Source organism: Martes martes, assembly GCF_963455335.1.
Source record: "Martes martes genome assembly, chromosome: 4".
Classification (NCBI taxonomy): domain Eukaryota; kingdom Metazoa; phylum Chordata; class Mammalia; order Carnivora; family Mustelidae; genus Martes; species Martes martes.
In genome coordinates, this window is record NC_137891.1 from 139,067,281 (window position 1) to 139,088,775 (window position 21,495).

Sequence of the window (21,495 nt, forward strand, 5' to 3'; positions counted from 1 at the left end):
CTGAGTTCATCTACGAACCACTTTCAGACTAATGTCTTGATGGCTTAACTCTGAACTCATTACTGTCTTGTTTATATACTTCAAGAGCTCCCCCCTGCTTACCAAATTCAATCTCCATTCCTCCAGTGCTCAATGGTCCTCCTGGATTTGGCATCAGTCTACCATCTCACCAGGCACCCCGTCCTACACTCCCCCACCTCCACCACTCACCACCCTCGAAGCGTGCAAATTCGCTTCATCCTCCAGCTTGAAAGCTTTATTCAACTCACTCTACCACTTTACAGTTGTGAGCTTTAGCAAGTGAAAATACAGAATGGCCACTTAAACTGGGGTTTCAGATAAAGCATGATTTTTTTCCATATGTCTCGTGCAAAATCTATATTTATCTGGCTATCCTACCCTCCACTCCCAACAATACAACGCAAAAATCACACTTTAAGGTCACACTCAAATGTCCCCTCCATCATGAAGCCTTCTTCCCTCATCTCTCAAAAATGTATTCCTACCTTAGTTCAGTCAACAAATATTTACTATGCTAAGTGCCTCGAGTCAAAACTGAACAAGGATTAGTCGCTATCCGCATGAACTTCCACAGAGAGAGGCCCAGAGAAGCAGCAGCACACAGTTAACAATAGAGAAGTAGTAACAATGGGCCCTGTGAGCAAAAGCAAAGCACATGCCTTCCTGTATTTGCACGATGGATACTTACGAACACTTTGAAAAAACAGACTTGACACTCAAAATATAGAACAGAATGTTCCTTCCAAAAAAATTTATTGGGATAAACGTTACCAAACGCAATTTCTTCTTTTGCAATGACTTCCGCCTTGACGTGACAGAGATACCATTTAGATAATTTTTTTCAAAGGAAGACTATCTTTGTGTAATGGAAATATGATGAGGGTCCAGTGAATGTCCAACTGGTTTGGAGAGACTAAAACAGTACGCGAATGTTTCTAGATCCTAATAAAGACTGCTAGACTTACCACACGCTGAGCTGCTATCAATGCTGCTAATGTACTTCGTCCTGGCGCTCCTGGAGCACAGAAGGAAACTTGGACTTTGCTTCCCTTGATGGTCATGCCATCCGCTACTTGCTGAACTTCTTCGGCATGCTCCGCAGTGTTGTATTCAACCACTGCAAAGCCACCAACATAACTACCTTCATCCTGTGCAAGCTGATTTAATACGTTATGTTAAAAGGAGAACTCTAATATTCAGTTAGAAATATTTATTTTCAGTATATAATTTTCAAATTCAAAAACAAATGTATCAGAGCATGATGCTGGTGAAAATAATATATTCTTTCTAAAATTAAGTTTCTTAGTTGTGGGAGGCCTGGCTGGCTCAGTTGGGAGAGCATGAGACTCTTGATCTTGGGGTCATGAGTTTGAGCCCCATGTTGGGTATAGAGATTACTTTTTAAATGAGCAAATAAACAAATAAAAATAAAAGTTCATTAGTTGCTTAGATATGGTCCTTACTGAAGATAGGATGATAAACAAGATTCTGTCAAGTTTCTTTTTAATTCTTTGATTTTCTAATTTATTTTAAAAGTCAATGCTCAAGGGGCACCTGGGTGGCTCAGTGGGTTAAGCCTCTGCCTTCGGCTCAGGTCATGATCTCAGGGTCCTGGGATCGAGTCCCACATCGGGCTCTCTGCTTGGCAGGGAGCCTGCTTCCTCCTCTCTCTCTACCTGCTTTTCTGCCTACTTGTGATCTCTCTATGTCAAATAAATAAATAAATTCTTAAAAAAAAAAGGTCAATGCTCAAATGATAATATTCCCTCTATTTTAAGAAAGATGTAGAACTGATAATTTAGACATAGAAAAATATGGTGACTCAGTAACTGAAACCTTCTTTGAATTTACCAGATATGTGGACAATGAAAGATACTGAACAATTATTTGACCACATAGCTATGTAAATTAAAGTTTGTATTATCAAGAGAAGAAAAGTAGGAGGAAACATATTCAACTCTTAATTCAATAATTTAGGCAGATCTCAGGAATTTGGTCAAGTATTTCAAAGCAAAGTTTATTTGGGAAAACTGCCCCAGGGTTTGTTAAAATGCCATATGCAACACACAAGTTTTATTTCTGAATGTGCCCTAAATGAACTCCTGCAATGCTGAGTTTGATTTGTTTCCAGTCACCCACCTGTAAGAGTGTAAAGGAAGATACTAAAGTCCTGGGTCTGTAAAGACTGGTACAAAGAGCAAAAATAAGAACAAATAAGATACTAAAAAGTTTCGAAGTTCTTTATATGTCTGATTTATCTTAAACATATTCACACGATAAAGTCATAAATGTGATAAAATTCAGCATGGTAGGTCTCAACACGTGTTTGGATTTTATGTCTCCTAAGTTAATATTACAATTAAACAATTTCAGTCTTTTTTAGTTTCTATCTTATTTCAGAAACTTCACTTTCTTGTATTGTTAGAACAAATTTCTATTTTTCCTTCACATTCTTCTTCCTTTTAAAACTGTCCTCAAATGTCTTTTCTTCCACAAAACTTTTCCAACCACATGATAGAAAGGCAAAACATCTGCCTCTTCCAAACATTTCTCCTACAACCCCATTCCTCTTGTAATCCAAACCAGATTATTACAATCAGATTTGTAAAAGGCATGTCTTTGGTGTTCCACGATCACAAGATAAGAGACTATCTTCAGTAGAATCCACATCAACCTACCGAGCAAAAGAGCCTGAATTTCATAGATCCACTGATAAAGGCATCATAAATTTGTTTTATTAATCTTTTGAGAACTTTTGAAACACTTACTATTATTCCTTGTTCATTATGATAGCTCTCATGCCATATAAATTATAATACCATTTTAATTCTTTCAAAAGACAAACTCATCTAAGTTCACAGCATCAGTAGTTTTAAAGAGGAATATTTCAGTTCAGTAGGAAAGCCATTCAAATATGGAATGGTCTGACTTCTGATTTAGTTAATTTCCCATTATCTTGGAACATTTTAATAGAAGCTAAATGGTCACTCACAAATAATGTAACAAACATTTTTCTACCACTGGCAACCTAGATTAGAGAACCTGTCATGTGCCTTCCAACTCTGGGATACATAATTGAAATACAAGTTGTGATAAATGGATTTTCTCCTCACGTTTGCTTCAAAGGCCTCAACTACAAAGAATTTTCTTTGACCACAGAATACCACTGAATAATTTTAGTATCCAAGAAAAGGACATGGATTAGATATCAACATCTATCACCTTTCAATAACTGCGAAAAGATTGGATGTAAGATTTGTCACAAAATTTTCTAATTTTATGATGCTCTTAGATGGTTTCTTTGATGTATATATTGGGATTGGAGGGGTAGAAATGTAAGAAAAAGATGGTAGCATTAATCTACTGTTTATATAATTAGAGTTACACAGTATATATAGTTATTTAGTTATATATAATCTATATTAATTATTTATACATTATGTAATAAATTTATATATTTATATAAACATGATATATAATACATTATAATATATAGGTGTATATATATGTGGTTGTGTGTGTATATATATATATATACACACACATAAATTTTACATTTATATATATATGTGTGTGTATGTGTGTGTGTGTGTGTGTATAAACTATAACTCCAAACTTTCTAGTGTAATAGTAGAGACTCAACAAATGTGTGATTAAAGAAAAAGGGTGGGTGGTGGGGGCAGGGAATACGGGATAAGAAGAAAAGGAACATGGGAGGAGAGGAGAGAGGGAAGGAAGAAATTAAGGGAAGCAAGAGAGAAAAGAGTTCATCAGTTGCTATTGAACACTTACAAGGGAAGGAGCTTTATACAGTACATATTTTTATCTATTTAGTAGAATATATATATAATTTTACTGATCAAGTGCATGAAAAGTCTTACCAGTGTTGTTAGTTTTCAGGATCCTCTCTAAATGTCTCACCATGATCCCATTAAGACAGAATTACACATTCTTTTTAAACTTCATAATACTTTCCTATCTTCCATTACATTACTCTTTAAGCAGGATTTATAATTATTTGCTTGTCAGTACCTTCCACAAAATTGTAAAGTATTGAGAGAGTACATTTCTCTTCTCTGTATTTCTAACTTTAAGCAATATAGTGTCTGGTGCAGAGAAGATAATAAGTAAAACATGGACGGATGAATGGATCAAAGGATGAAGGGCTCAAGAAATTGATAGAATGAGGTGAATAAGTGATGGGTTTACTAAGACATATCTACTATATAATAATATAAATTGACTCATTCACAAAAGGACTTGACTTAAAATTTAGAGTGACCATAAAGTCTTCACTGCAGACTAAAGACGACTTAGATTATCCATTGTGATATTCACATAGGTATAATAAATTTGTGAGTGCATGTAGAATACATAAGCAGAAATTTTCAAATATTTCATATGATACCTTAAGAATACATACCTGGCAAAACATGGGTTTATGTATATTGGAAAAAAATTGCAACAGCTCTTCTGAATCCCTGTAGTCACTAGGGAGTTTATCTATACAAAGGCACTTAGAATGAATGAGCTCTGGGGCCAATAGATTAACATCCATCCATTGTGCAAACAGAGCTGAAGTTCCCAACTGTTTACCCAGTAACTCCAATCTAGCCTTTGCAGCGAAGTCCTTTTTCATGTATTCCACAAATCCATAGCCTTTGGAATGGCCAGTAACTTCACTGTATACTAGAAAACATCTCTCGATATTTCCATAAGCACGAACAAGTTCTTCAAATTCTTCTAATGTAAAAGAAGTGGGCAAGTTGGTAATACACAGCAAAGCATCTGTTGGCTGGAGCTGAACAATTAAGTCCTTTCCTCGAAAAGAATATTGGTGAAACATCCGAATTGCATTCTGGGCTTGCTCCCCATTCAGTAAGGTGACAAAAGCTAGAAGATAACAAAATGAATTAAAGAATATTCTAAGCCAGTGTTTTCAAACTTTTTTTGACTATGACCCACAGTAAGGAATATGTTTTTCGTCTGTGACTCGGTGCACACATACACATTTCTGAAACGAAAGTATCAAGAACAAATATTCCTACTACATGCGATGCACTCTGAAATATCTATTCCATTTTGTGGGCTTTTTTAATGCTGACACTACTCACTTAACTAATTTCACAACCAAAGACTCAAATAAAAGTATAGGAATTATATTAGGAGTTCTACTATAAGATACTATAATGTTGTTTTGTTTTTTATTTTTATAATATTTTCAAACTACGTAAAGATTTTATTTTTCCCAACTACATGTAATGCAAAGTATTGGGAAATCTTAAAAATTTTCTTTTATATTGAAGCACCTAAATACATAAAGCAAATATTAACAGACACAAAGCAAGAAACTGACAGTAATACAGTAATAGTAAGGGACTTTAACACCTCACTTACCTCAATGGGTAGATCATCCAGGCAGAAAATCAATCACGAAACAGTGTCTTTGAATGACACATTAGAGCAGACGGACTTAACAGATACATACAGAACATTCCATCCAAAACCAACAGAGTGTACATTCTTTTCAAGTTCACAGGGAACATTCTCCATAATAAGTCAAGTTTCAATAAATTTAAGAAAACTAAAATCCTATCAAATATACTTTGATTATAATGGTATAAAATAAGAAATCAATCACAGGAAAAAAAATGCAAAAAAATCCCCCAAAACATGGAAGCTAAATAACATGCTATTAAACAGCCAATGTTTGAATAAAGAAATCAAAGAGGAAATTAAGAAAATATATAAAGACAAATGAAAATAAAAACACAGTGATCCAAAATCTTTGGGACACAGCAAAAGCAGTTTTTTTAATTTTTTTTATTTTTTATTTTTTATTTTTAAAGATTTTATTTATTTATTTGACAGAGATCACAAGCAGGCAGAGAGGCAGGCAGAGAGAGAGAGGAGGAAGCAGGCTCCCCGCCGAGCAGAGAGCCCTATGCGGGGCTCGATCCCAGGACCCTGGGATCATGAACTGAGCTGAAGGCAGAGGCTTTAACCCACTGAGCCACCCAGGTGCCCCAGCAAAAGCATTTCTAAGAGGAAAATTTATAGGGAAAATTTACAGGCCTACCTTAAGAAACAAGAAAAATCTCAAACCATCTAACCTAACACCTACAGGAACTAGAAAAGGAAAAACAAAGCCCAGAGCCAGTAGAAGGAAGGAAGAAAGATCAGAGCAGAAATAAATTGGGAACTAAAAGAACATTAGAAAAGATCAATGAAACCAAGAGCTGATTCTTTGAAAAGATAAATAAAATCGTTAAATCTTTAACCAGGCTTATCAAGAAAAAAAGAGGATAGAAATAAGTAAAATCAGAAATGAAAGGGGAATTAACCAACACAACAGAAATATGGAAGATTATAAGGGAATACTACAAAAAGTTGTATGCCAATCAATTGGACAACCTATAAGAAAGGGATAGATTCTTAGAAACATATTACCTTCTTAAAATTCAGGAAGAAACAGAAAAACTGAACAGACCAATTACTAATAACAAAGCTGATTTGGTAACCAAAACTTCCAACAAATAGAAGTCCAGGACCAGACTGCTTTACAGGTTTATTCTACATTTCATTTAAGCAAGAATTAATACTGATTGCCCTCAAACAATTTTAAAAAACTTTCAAATACATTCTACGAGGCCAGTATTACCCTGATACAAAAACCAGACAGACACACTATGAAAAAAAGAAAAGTACAGACCAATATTTCTGATGAACATAGATGCAAAAATCCTGAACAAAATATTAGCAAGTGTATTCAGCAATACATTGAAAGGATCATTCACCTAGATCAAGTGAGATTTATTCCAGGGATGCAGGGAGGTTCAAAATTCGCAAATCAATCAATGTGAATAACCACATTAACAAAACAAGAATAAAAACCATAAAATCATCTCAATACATGCAGAGAAGGCATTTAACAAAATTCAACATCTGTTCATGTTAAAAACTCTTAACAAAGTGTGTTCAGGGGATACCTTAAGCTAAATAAAGGTCATTCATGAAAAACCCACAGTTAATATCATACTCAATGGTAAAAAACTGGAAGTTTTTTTCTCTAAGATTAGAAACAAGACAATGATGTCCATTCTTTTTATTCAGTATAGTACTGCAAGTCCTAACCATAGCAATTAGATAAGAAAATTCATCCAAATTGGTAAGGAAGAAGTTAAATTGTCACTATTTGCAAATGACATGATATTATACATAGAAAACCGTAAAGATTCCTCCAAAAACTATTAGAATTAATGAATTCAGTAAAGCTGCAAGATTCAAAATTAATACACAAAAAACAATTGCTTTTCTGTATACTAATAATGAAATAGCAGGGAAGAGAAAGAAAACAATTCATTTATAGTAGCACCAAAAAGAATACAATGTCTAGGAATAAATTTAACCAAGCATGTAAAAGACCTGTACTCTGAAAACTAGGACAATGATGAAACTGAAGATGGCACAAACAAATGGAAAGATATCTCATGCTCCTGGACTGGAAGAACAAATACTCTCAAAATGTCCATACTACCCAAAGCCATCTACAAATTTAATGCAATCTCTAACGAAATACCAACAACATTTTTCACAGAACTAGAACAAATAATCCTAAAATTTACATGGAACCTCAAAGGACCTCAAAACACCAAAGGAATCTTGAGAAAGAAGAACAAAGCTAGAGGTATCACAATCCCAGATTTCAAGGTCTACTACAAACCACGGTAATCAAAACAGTTTGGTACTGGCACAAAAACAGACACGTAGATCAATGAAACAGAGAGCCCCAAATAAGCCCATACCTATATGGTCAATTAATCTATAACAAAGGAGGCAAGAATATACAATAGGGAAAACAGTCTATTCAATACATGGTGCTGGCAAAACTAGATAGCGGCATGCGAAAGAATGAAACTGGATCACTTTTTTACACCATACACAAAACACACTCAAAATGAACTAAAGACCTCAATGTGAGACCTGAACCCATAAAACCCCTAATGGTTGAAAAAAAAGAGGCAATGATCTCTTGGACATCACCCTTAGCAAAATATTTATGGATATGTCTCCTTAGGCAAGGGAAACAAAAGCAAAAATAAACCACTGTGCCTACACAAAAATAATTTGCCCAGCAAAGGAGATCATCAACAAAACAAAAAGACAACATAATGAATGGGAGAAGAAATTTACAAATGATATATATGATAAAGAATTGATATCCAAAACCTATAAAATCATACAACTCAACACACACACACGCATGCACACACACACAAAACCCATTAAAAAACAATCTGACTAAAAAAATAGGCGGAGGACCTGAATAGACATTTTTCCAAAGAAGACACACAGATGGCCAACACATACATGAAAAGATGCTCAACATCTCTCATCATCAGAGAAATGCACATCAAAATCACAGTGAGATATTACCTCACACCAGTCAGAATAGCTAGAAAGAATAGTATCAAAATGACAAGAAATAACAAGTGTTGATGAGGATGAAGAGAAAAAGGAACCCTTGTGCATTGTTGATAGGAATGCAAATTAGTGCAGCCATTGTGGAAAACAATATGGAGGTGCCTCAAAAATTTAAAAATAGAATTGCCATATGATCCAGTAATTCCACTACTGGGTATCTACTCAAAGAAAATAAAAACATTAATTTGAAAAGACATATGCACCCTTGTTTACTGCAGCATTATTTACAACAACTAAAGATATGGAAGCAACACAACTGTCCATTAATGGATTAATGGATAAAGATATGATGGCCAAATTACTTGGCCATAATTTACTTGACCAAATTACCTGGCCATAATTTACTTGGCCAAATAAAGAATGAGATCTTGCCATTTGCAACCACATGGACAGACCTACAGGGTGTAACACTAAGTAAAATAAATCAGACAGAGGAAGACAAATACGATGTGATTTCACTAATATGTGGAATCTAAAAAACAAATGAATAAACAAAAACAAACCACAGGTATCTGACTGGCTCAATCTATAGAGTGTGTGACTTTTGATCTTGGAGTCATGAATTTGAGCTCCATGCTGGGCATAGGCCTTACTTAAAAAAACAAAAAGAGAGTGGGGGGGTTGGGGAGCCTGGTGGTGGGTATTATGGAGGGCCTGTATTGCATGGAGCACTGGGTGTGGTGCATAACAATGAAATCTGGATCACTGAAAAGAAATTAAAAATAAATAAATAAAATTTAAAAATTAAAAAAAAAATACAGAGAACAAACTGGTTGCCTGAGGGGAAGTGGGGAGGATGGACAAAATACATAAAGGGAATTAAGGGGTACAGACTTCCAGTTTGTACTTATGCAGTAAGTGATGGAGATGAAAAGTGGAGCATAGGGAAATACAGTCCGTGATACTGTAATGTTGTATGGTGACAGATGGTAACTACACTTAATGTGGTGAGCACTGGGTAATGCATAGAATTGTGGAATCAATATGTTGTATACCTACAAAAAAAAGTTATACACCTGGAATGTAACACCGTATGTTAATTACACTTCAATAAAAAAAAAAAAATGGAAGGCTACCATGCCTATAAATATTTATTATAGCATAACATATAATATTAGAAAATTCTTTATAAAATGTCTCTAGTGACATACATATAAGTTATGTGATTATAATTTAGGATACTAATGTTATCTTCAGAAAACACATCGTGTGAGTAGCATTTATATGACTTAATGCTTAAGAATTTCAGAGACTGGGGCGCCTAGGTGGCTCAGTGGGTTGAGCCTTTGCCTTCAGTTCGGGTCATGATCTCAGGGTCCTAGAATGGAGCCCTGCATCGGGCTTTCTGCTCGGTTGGGAGCCTGCTTCCCTTCCTCTCTCTCTCTGCCTGCTTCTCTGCCTACTTGTGATCTCTGTCTGTCAAATAAATAAATAAAATCTTTAAAAAAAAAAAAGAATTTCAGAGATTACCTTAAGAATGAAAAGACAGTAATCTTGTTTAATAATGCACACACTTAGAATCAAAATGAAACCAGGTGCTTAAAATTGAAATCTTACCTGTTCGCTTATTTCTGTCCACATAACAATACTTTAACTCATAGTCTTGTAATAAATCATGAACTTCCTGAAAGAGACAAAACATGAATTCAAATAAACACACAAGTGCAGTTAGTGGGGGGCAACTGGGTAGCTCAGTCATTAAGCGTCTGCCTTCCGCTCAGGTCATAATCCCAGGGTCCTGGGATCGAGCCCCACATCGGGCTCCCTGCTCAGCGGGAAGCCTGCTTTCCCTCTCCCACTCCTGCTTGTGTTTCCTTTCTCACTCTGTCAAATACTTAATAAAATCTTTAAAAAATCAAAACAAAACAAAAACAAATGCAGTTAGTGGATAATCCAACTATACTAGCCAACTACTACCACCACCATCTGCCATGAGAAAAACCTTTCATGGATCTCCATTATTTGTTTAACTTAAACGCATTCCATGCCCAGTAAGTATGACATCAACCTACCTCCGCAAGCATATCTCCCAGTACAGAACCTGCACACAGATCATGTTTCTGTTCAGTGGGCATTCACTATTCCACCAGGATGTCACGCCCAGTCCTCACTCTGAATTGCTACTCATGCTGATACCTTGACCTTGCATGGTGCAAAGATACCACTAAAGCTCCTAAACATCACCTGAAATCGCATGCATCCTTTGAAATCCCGCTCGAATATTCTTTCATGAAGTTTTCTTCCAATTTTATTTATTTACTTACTTATTTATTATGATTAAGATAGAGAGCGTGCAAGCAGTTGTAGTGGGGGGGGGGGCGGTGCGGGGGGAGGTCCGGCAGAGAGAAAGGGAGACAGGGAATCCCAAGCATTCTCCACACTCAGCATGGAGCCCAATGTGGGGCTCAATCTCATGACACTGAGATCATGACCAGAGCTGAAATCAAGAGTCGGATGCTTAACCAACTGAGCCGCCCAGGTGCCCCACGTTTAGTTCAATTCTTTTCTGTGGGATACGACCTCTACCACCTCCATGCTAACAATGGTCATATTTTATTCACGCCTGTCTGACAGAAATATTAAACATTTCTCTTTGTATACGATACATAACTGAGTTTTTAACAAGTAATACACTTGTAGATGCTGTAGTATCAGCAAAGAGAATAGATACAGGTAGACGCAAACCTAGAGATCCCTGGGTATGAAAACAATAACTGCCACCAAGGTATGTATGTAATTCAATTTAGTCCCGCTTGGCTCCCTAAGGTGCTGAAACTGGCTTTCCTATTCATTCTGTTTCCATTATTAATCCAGTCTGAACTTGTTTGTGCTGGTATCAATTTCACCCACCTGGGGTCTCAAAAAAGCAGATTTCTATTCCTAATCCTTCCTGTTAAACTGACAACACTTGAGAAGAGGAACTATATTTCATGTATGTGTATATACCTTGTATTGCTTAGCAAATACTAGGCACTCAAATATCCACTAAAGTGAATACAATTATTTTGTCACTGAATTGATATGTGGCCTTAGAAAATTTACTCATAATACACACAGATGGAATTACTATTTTCTAAAGGAACTGGACTATCACATAGGTGGACATTCTGATCCTAGATTGGAAAGTTATAGCCTAGCTGTTTTATCTTGCATGTGAATAAATTAAACATATACAAGTGCCAATACGCTAAGTTCACAACAGAAACTAACTCAATAATAATTCTTATTATTGCCATTAATATAGTTAACTTTCATTTCACTTTTACTAAGTACCAGAACACTGAACTCACCCTTTTCCATTAAAAACCAGGAAACCAGGCCTGACACTGACAGGGCTATCCTACAGAAAGGTGCATGCTCTTGACTCTTGATCTTGGGGTCGTGAGTTCAAGCCCCTTGCTGGGTAGAGAGATTACTTAAGTAATTTTAAAAAGGGTAGGGGCACCTGGGTGGCTCAGTTAAGAGCATGTGACTCTTGCTCTCAGCGTTGTAAGTTCGAGCCTCATGTTGGATGCAGAAATTACTTAAAAATAAAATTTCTTTTTTTTTTTTTTTTAAGATTTTATTTATGTGTCAGAAAAAGAGAGAGAGCACAAGCAGGGGGAGCTGCAGGCAGAGGGAGAAGCGCCCTCCCTGCTGAGCAAGGAGCCCAATGCAGGACTTGATCCCAGAACTCTGGGATCATGACCTTAGCCCAAGGCGGATGCTTAACCAACTGAGCCACCCACGTGTTCCTTAAAAATAAAATCTTCAAAACAAACAAACAAAAAAAAACCTTTACAGAAAAATAAATAAAAATCAAGAAACCTCAGCAGAGTAAAATCAAATAACTCACTGAGGGGAGATTCACCAGTCTGACACCTTTAACCCCTATGTCATACTACTGGATCCCTTCCAGAGCTAACTAAAAAGAGTATACTACCACCAATAGTTACAAAAACAGTATTATTAGTGCCCTAATAAGTGATCACATGGAAATGGAAAAAAAAATAAGCGGACAGTTCCAAGTTGAGACAATATTTTCCCTTTTAACACAATGTAAGGGGAAAAGAATGATATAATAGACAAAGTATAAAAACATAACGCTGGGTGGAAAAAAGATAATCGCCTATGATAAGAAATTAGAGAAAGGTGAAGTTGGTAATTTAGTATTCTCTATTAGTAAATCAATATTAGGTGTGTTTTAAAATATATATACTACAGATTTCATATAATACGGTTGGGTGAATTATACAGTAGTGTGATCAATATACAGATTAGTTTACATCTTACTATGGCAGTTTTTGTAAGCTTCAGTGTTTCCTTGGACTTAACGCATACAGTGTATTCATTAAGAAGATCTAATTCTCTCAATAGCATAGCGTATACGTCTTGCCAATCGACTAATTTAATCCTTAATATAGAAGGTGGCTCAGTTTTCTTTGAAGGGATCCAGTGTATGCTTTTAGTTGCACAGACTCTAATCTCTCATTTCACTGGTTAACAGCTGTCGAATGCCAGATAAAGAAAACATGACACTGCTGCTCACATTATCAAGTATCTTTAAACAAATGACGTTATGTTACTCGTTCAGCTGAGAGAATTACCTGAGAGAGATCTTATGTATTCAAAGATGCATTTTGCAACTTAAAAATTTTATTTTTAAAATACCTCTCTTTCAAATTATAGCTTTCCTATGCACCAGATGTGGGATACAGAGTTTGCCAACTGGGAAACCTTACAAAGCTTTTTGCAAAGAAAAAAAAACAACAACAACAATTATTTTTCCCCCATGTCCTGGTTGATTTGACCCAGGCAAAAGTGGGTCACCCCTCAATTTGAGCCTCAGTAAGTTGGCCAAATTAAAAACTTAAAACCTGAAAGAGAGTCCTAACTACCATTTGCCAGAATTCTACTACGCTCCACCACACAGAACCCAAACAAATAAAATTCTCTCTATTCTACTCTAACTTTATGACATTTCTATTAACTTACAAGTTAATTTTAAGGAATAAAGTAGCACCTTCTGGCCAGGAATATCAGTTACAAATTTCTCAAAGTAAGATGAGTTCATCAAAACTAATAGTATTAGAGAGCTTTGGCAGCCTATTTCCAGACCACATTCCTTATTACTTCCTGGAATTAAACAAAAAGTTTTGCATACACAAAATATCTCCTTGGGAAAGAACTGACAACCACAATGAAACCCAGCCTTAGTTTTAAGATTTAATCACACTGTCTTCTAAGTCCTTTTCCAACTTACTTTGATTTATTTCTTTTTCCTAAGAAAGGCTTTCACAGATTAAAGCACTCTAATTTCAAAGTCCACTCTTTTGGGAAAAAAAAAAGAAAGAAATACTTTTGCTACTTGTCCTTGAAAATTTTTAATGATTTTATAATATGAAAATATTACCTGTAACATATTAAGTTATGAGGCATAATAATGAAATAAGCCCCTGGGAACCCATCACCAAACCTAAAGACTGGAACATTAGCAACACTGTTCCGTTGACTTCTACATTCCTTTGCTAGCCCATCCTGCCACCTTCCCCCATGGCTGGAGGTCCTAACGTAGGTTTGTATTCCTAAACTATTTGTTGATTCATTTCACTTATTTCTGAGCTTTAGAGAAATGCTATTATGCTATTTTTAATCTTCTGTGTCATTTATTTATTTATTTATTTAGGTGCCTTGCTTTTTTAATACTATGCTCCAAAAATTCATGCATGTTCTACCTGGCCATTTATTCACTACGGTTTGCTATTCCGTTCTCTGGCTACAGTACGATTTATGGATCCATTTTTCTTTTCTACCAGTGAATATTTGGTTTGTTTCTAGGTTGCTTTGCTACTTCCATATTTTAAAACTACTAACACATTCTTAAAAATTTTATGTCTTTCCTGGTGCTCATGTGCAAGTTTCTGAAGGAATGAAATTTTGGGACTACACACACACAAATGATCATCTTTGTAAGAAAGTGCCAACTTATGTGCGAATGGTTGTAGCATCTTACATCCCCATCAAGAGTGTACAAGAGTCCCGCTGATACATAACCATAAAGTGCTTGGTGTTACCAATTCCTTAAGTTTTGTCAGTTTAATTGATATAAAACTGTACCGTGCTGTGATCTTAATTTGCATTCCCTTGATTAGTGAAGGTAGAGGATTGTGATGGTTAGTTTTAAACTGAGGTTTCCAGAAGAAGAAATCCTGCCTCAAGATGGTAGCACCAACACATGCCTGACTCTCTAGCCTACTGGTATATCTGACAGATTCTGGCCTTACCAGTTCCCACAATTAGTCAATAGCTTTATGTATATCTGTATATAATACAAATAGATGTTAATATAAATATTACATATAAGCTCTTTCTTTGAAGAACTCTGATATAGGCATCTTTTCATGTTTATTTGCCATTTATTTCCCTTTCTGGAAAACACTCATCTTGATGGCCATTTTCCTGCTGTATTTATCTTTTCTTTTATTGATTTATAGGAGTTTTTCAAAATATATTCTGCATACTAATTCTTTGTTGGAAACTGTATTATAAATGTATTCCCCTACATTTTATTTGTGAGTTTTTTCTGGTGAAGAGAAATTTGTCATAGAAGCCAAATTTATAATTCTTCCCTTTACCATTTGCATTTCGTGTGCCCTAAGAAATCTTTTCCTACCCCGGTCATGAAGACATTTTGTGCTCCAACAGTTTTTAAATTTTCCTTCTACTAATCAAGTTTGAGTCAGTTAGCCGTGTTATGCTAGCTACAGTTTCCAGTACAATCTTGAATGGAAGTGATGCCAGCATTGTTCCTAATCTCAGGGGTAAAGTTTTCACTATTTCACCACAGAACATGATTACTTTGGGTTTTCTAGATAATTTTCAAATTTGAGGAAGTTCTTTTCTATTCATGCTCGGTATGAGTTTTTATTAGGAATGGGTGTTAAACTTTATCAAATGCTTTTTCTGCATGAGTTGAGACGCCTTCAGTCCCATGTTCATGCAGGTGATCTCCAAATTCTTCCTTCTACCTTCAAACCTCTCTTCTAGGCTCCAAACCTATATATACTATTGCTTGCTTGGGACTGCATTTGCATGCTTCACACCAGGTAATACTTTTTCTTTTCTTTTTTTTCTTTGTGCCCAATGCAGGGTTTATCATATAATATCTTTTGTGATATTAGCTGAGTAAGTGTGATGTCATTTTTAACCTCCGCAAATTTTTAACAGCTTTCAATGAAACTGCTTTGTTGGGAAGTTCATTTGAATACAAGCTTCTTTCCAGGGGAACATTCTGACTTTGCCTTTAAAAAAAAAAAAAAAAAAAAAAAGATAAATAAACTACCAGCTTCTTTTTATTAGCAGAATAATAGTAAGCATTATTTACTGAGTGCTCACTTTATCCCAGGTATTCTACAGACATTATCTCCAAACCTATTCAGTCCAAATGAGCTGGAATATATATGTTTTTATTTACACACACACACACGTGTGAAAAATTGGGAGGGGGTGAAGGAGAGAGAGAGAATCTTAAGCAGGCTCTATGCCCAGCATGGTGCTCAACTCATGGCTCAATCTCACAACCCTGAGATCATGATCTAAGCCGAAATCAAGAATCAGATGCTTAACAAACTGAGCCACCCAGGTGCCTCTATAATGCAGATTTTAAAGATGAGGACACTGAGGCCTCGGAAAGTATAGTGCCTTGTTGTACAGATAGTATGTGATGGATCTGGTATTCAAACCCAAGTTAACAGACTCCAGAGCAAACACAGTGACCCACTATATGCATCTTAAGTGTCAGCACTGCAAAAATAAAGTCTATGAAATAATCAATTCCCATCACATTCCTAAAGCTTACTGCATCACTGGCCTCCTAATCTTGGCATGAGGATCAGGCCAAGAACAAGGTTTGAAAGACAGAAACCAAACCAACACAGTTTTACTTTCTGACAGCTAGAAATCAAATTGCATAGCTCCCTTGTTTAAATATTTCAATGGATCCTCATTTCCCTTAAAATAAAATCCAAACTCCCTAACATGGCTTATAAACGTTTCATCAACCTCACATGGCCTTGCTTTAGTGCTTGCACATATTCGGGGCAGGGAAAGGGAGGCACATAACAGAGAGCAAGCTCTCTGGTGTCTTCTTGTGAGATGGTAAGAGATGAGGGTACTTTTTTTTTTAAATTTAAATTTAATTAACCAATTTACAGTACATCATTAGTTTCAGATGTAGTGTTCAATAATTAATCAGTTGAGTATAACACCCAGTGCTCCTCACATGATGTGCCCTTCTTCATGCCCATCACCCAATTACCCCATCCCCCCAACCACCTCCGCTCCAGCAAGCCTCAGTTTGTTCCCTATAGTTAAGAGTCTCTCATGGTTTTTCTCCCTCTGATGACTTCCCATTCTGTTTTCCTTCCCTTCCCTTACAGTCCTCAGCCCTGTTTATGTTCCAAATACGAGTAAAACCATATGATAATTGTCTTTCTCTGATTGACTTTTCTTCGCTCAGCATAATACCCTCCAGTTCCATCCATGTTGATGTAAATTGTAAGTATTCATCCTTTCTGATGGCTGAGTAGTATTCCATTGTATATATACGCTACGTCTTCTTTATCCATTCATTTGTCCATGGACATTTTGGCTCTTTCCATGGTTTGGCTATTGCGGACATTGCTGCTATGAACACTGGGGTGCAGGTGCCCCTTCAGATCACTATGTTTGTACCTTTTGGTACATTAAAAGGATTATTCACCATAACCAAGTGGGATTTATTCCTAGGCTGCAAGGATGGTTCAACATTTGCAAGTCAATCAACATGATACATCACATTAACTAAAAAAGGACAAGAACCACATGATCCTCTCAACTGATGGAGAAAAAGCACTGGACAAATACAGGATCCTTTCTTGATTAAAACTCTTCACAGTAAGAAACAAACAAACAAAAAACTCTTCACAGCGTAGGGATAGAGGGATCATACCTCAATATCATAAAAGCCATCTGTGAAAAGCCCACAGCGAATATCATTCTCAATGGGGAAAAACTGAGAGCTTTTCCCCTAAGTTCAGGAACATGGCAGGGATGCCCACTCTCACCACTGCTGTTCAACACAGTACTAGAAGTCCTAGCCTCAGCAATCAGACAACAAAAAGAAATAAATGGCATTCCAGCTGGCAAAGATGAAGTCAAACTCCTACTCTTCACAGATGACATGATACTTTATGTGGAAAACCCAAGACTCCACCCTAAAATTTCTAGAACTCATACAGGAATTATGGCAGGATATAAAATCAATGCACATCGATTGCATTGCTATGCACTAACAATGAGACAGAAGAAAGAGAAATTAAGGAATTGATCCTATGCATAATTGCACCCAAACCGTAAGATACTAGGAATAAACCTAACCAAAGACGTAAAGGATCTGTGCTCCAAAAACTACAGAATACTTAGGAAGTATTATATACTTGAGGATGACACAAAGAAATGGGAAAACATTCGATCATGAATTGGAATAAATATTGTTAAAATGTCTGTGCTACCAAGAGCAATCTACACATTCAGTGCAATTTCTATCAAAATACCATCGACATTTTTCACAGAGCTGGAACAAATAATCCTAAAATTTGTATGGAACCAGAAAGATCCTAAATAGCCAGAGGAATGTTGAAAAAGCAAAGTTGGTGGCATCACAATGCCAGACTTTAAGCTCTATTACAAAGCTGTCATCATCAAGACAGTATGACTGGCACAAAAACAGACACATAAATCAGTAGAATAGAATAGAGAACTCAGAAATGGATCCTCAACTCTATGGCCAACTAATCTTTGGGGGGTATTTCTACTGGATCAAGTCCCCACCCTTAGGCCTTTTTTAAATTTAATTACTTCCGCAGGTGCCCCATCTCCAAATATGGCCACACTGGGGGTTAGGTCTTCAACATGTGAATTTGGAGGAACACAAACATTTGGTCCATAACAGATGCCTTCATGAAAAGGCTGATTCTAGGGCTGGAGCACAGAAAGTACAAAATAAGCCACAACATCTTTATGTTAAAAACAAAGGCAGGACTCAGCAAATGACAGTGACATGTCACAAAGACATCAGACCCTTCTGTAAGTGTGTGCTGGAATTAATGACTAGTCTCCAAGGAACTGTGAATGGGAAAAGTGGTATCTTCACAGGAGTGATGGAGCAGATGTCGCCTTAAGCAGATGATCAAGGTTAACATCATTGGTAGTAAGTCATGTTTTCCCTAAAATGATGTGATCAGAAGTGTACTTCGCCTCTGTGGAATTCTTAGCAAAATTCCATAACACTAATCTCTCATGAGAAAAAAATCATACAAACACAAATTGAGGGACATTCTAAAAGATACCTCATCAAAACGGTCAAGATCATATAAAACAAGGAAAGACGGAGGCACCTGTGTGGCTCAGTCAGGTAAGTGTCTGCCTCTTGATTTCAGCTCAGGTCATAATCTCAAGGTCACGTGATCGAGCCTCCTGTCGGGCTCCATGCTCAGCACAGAACCTGCTCGTCCCTCTCCCTCTGCTCCTTCCCCCATGCACTTTCTCTCTCTCAAATAGATAAATAAATAAAATCTTACAAAAAAGAACAACAAGGAAAGACTGAGAAACTGGTGCAGACTAGAGACTAATGGGAGATAACAACTGAGTGCCATGTGGCACCCTAAATTGGAACTTGGAACAGAAAAAGGACATGGGAAAACTAATGAATTCCAAAGTCTGAAGTTCAGTTAATAATAATGTACCATGTGTTAATGTCTTAGTCCTAATGTACCTTGGGTATTTAAGACATATTATGAATGGAAACCAGGTAAAGAATATATGGGAACTCTATGTGCTACCTTTGTAGTTTTTTCTTTAAATTTAAAATTATTGCAAAATGAAAGATTTAAAAAGAGGACATAGGAGCCAGCTTGAAGAAGCTCCCACTGCCCAAATCTAAAATAATTTAAGCATGAAAGTAAGTAATCATATTAATGAAATATAACTCATTGAGCAACTGAGGAACCCATAAGCCCATTTTTAAATGAATTAGTAAATAAATTAAACACTTGAAAGGGAATAGAATATTCACACAGTCTTAATTAATGTGTTCCCCTTTAAAACCCTCATTAGTTGCAAAGGGAAAAACTTTGCATGGAGAAGCCTGGCAGATCCCACTTCAATAAAAATCAATCAAAATGATCAAAGTTAACTTTATCGACAATGGGCCAAAATCTAAAACATGCACCACCCTGTGATATTCCTGCCAAGGATACCTAACTTGAATCTAATCCTGGAGAAACATCAGACAACCCCAAATTGAAGGACATTCTACAAAATAACTGGCCTACCAATTTCAAAGGGGTCAAGGTCATAAAAGTCAAGCAAAGATGGAGGACTTATTCCAGACCAAAGAAAATTAAAACCACACAACTAAATGCAATACATAATTCTGAACTGGATTCTTTCACTCTGAAAGACATTCATGGGACAACCAGCAAAACTTAAATGTGATCCAAGGATTACGTGCAATTATTCTGACTTCGATGGTAGTGATGTGGCTGTCTAGAAAATGTCCAGTTTTGTAAAGTACATGGGGTGGTAAAGCGTGGTGTCAGTGTTCACTCTTGAATGATCCCGGTGGGGGGAAGGGGAGTTCTTCGTATTGTTCTTTTCTGTAAGTTTGAGAGTATCTCAAAATTTAAAACCTCATAGATTCACATGTTCTTGTTTATTGCTGTTACCTTTACACTAGATCCGGCTATAAAAAGTCCACAGGGTTGAAAGTCAGAGTCACGGAGACTAATCTGGAATCAAAAGCAAGCAGTTAAATGTGTGGGTAATAGAAAATACAAAGTCCAGGAAATATAAGTAAGCTGGGAGCTAGGAGCAGATAATCGCAGTAATGAGTGGAGGGGGAAAAATAAAAAACCCAATTGGCTGGGGGCAAAAAGGGTCTGATGGGGTAGGGTAAGGGAGAAGGATGAGAGGCAAAGTTTATGCCTGCAAATACAGGCACAAACAAATTCAATGAATTCTAATGTTATTTTGGCGTTCAGGTGGTAACAAACATTAAACAGAAAGCTTCAAACACAAAGAAAACGTACATGCACAGGGAAGTGAGAACTAAGCTCACACACCTAAAGATAATGACAGCAAATAAGCACAAAATTAAGCACAAAATGCATAAAAAACAGGTTTAGGGGCTCACAATGAGTTAGAGATTTAGAAATTTAACAAAAGAGAGAAACTTGTTTCTTATCAATAAACACTTATTGTGAAGAACACTGAACAACACATTAGTCTTCCCATGTTTCAAAGAGAAACGTTCTTTAAAGAGAAAGTCTTTGACATTGAGTAAATGTTCGGGGGGAAATAACACACTGTGATTCCTTGTAAACTTCTGTGCCAGGCATAGTGCCTAAAAACATCCGTTGGTACTGCTGGGTGGCCAGAGAGCAACGAGTTTTTACACCAAACCTGAAGCGACACAGTTGACTTTAGGAAAGAAAATTAAGGAGCCTGATTTCTATTCTTGCCTAGATGGAGGATCACCCCCACCTTGACCTAAAGGTGGCCCACAACAGCGTCTGTTGACAACTCTTCAAGCAGCAGCCCTGGATCTGCTCGAGTGATCTCTCCTCAGGTGAAGTCCCACAAACATGATCAAATGATATCCGCCTGGAAAGGCACTTCTCAACCTGGGTCTGAATTCCCCAGTGAGATCAGGCATAAGTTATAAGAGATTCATAGTCCCTTGAACTTGCATGTAAATCATTGTGTGTCTATGAACATTAGCACTTTCCTGGAGAGAGGGTTTTATGGCTTTCAACCTTCTCCGAAGCCATAAACAGTTGACTGAATTATTGTAAGTAAGTGGAGTAACATCACTGCCAAAAAAGCGAGCACAACCATACAATGCAAAATTTGTTCCTTTTACAGATCAATCTTGAGGGCTTCAGTGTGTCAGACATGTTACTAGAAGTCTAA

General features: G+C 36.6%; 1 protein-coding gene across 1 annotated transcript in view; it reads right to left on the bottom strand.

Moving 5' to 3' along the window:
- Positions 1-21,495, bottom strand: part of RAVER2 (ribonucleoprotein, PTB binding 2) — a gene marked incomplete at its 5' end in the record, with an annotated part of 90,795 nt that overhangs the window by 60,572 nt on the left and 8,728 nt on the right. The window contains 3 exons of the mRNA XM_080801692.1: positions 987-1,178; positions 4,445-4,914; positions 10,063-10,129. Of these exons, the coding sequence (XP_080657818.1) occupies positions 987-1,178; positions 4,445-4,914; positions 10,063-10,129 (729 nt within the window). The remainder of the gene's footprint in view (positions 1-986; positions 1,179-4,444; positions 4,915-10,062; positions 10,130-21,495) is intronic.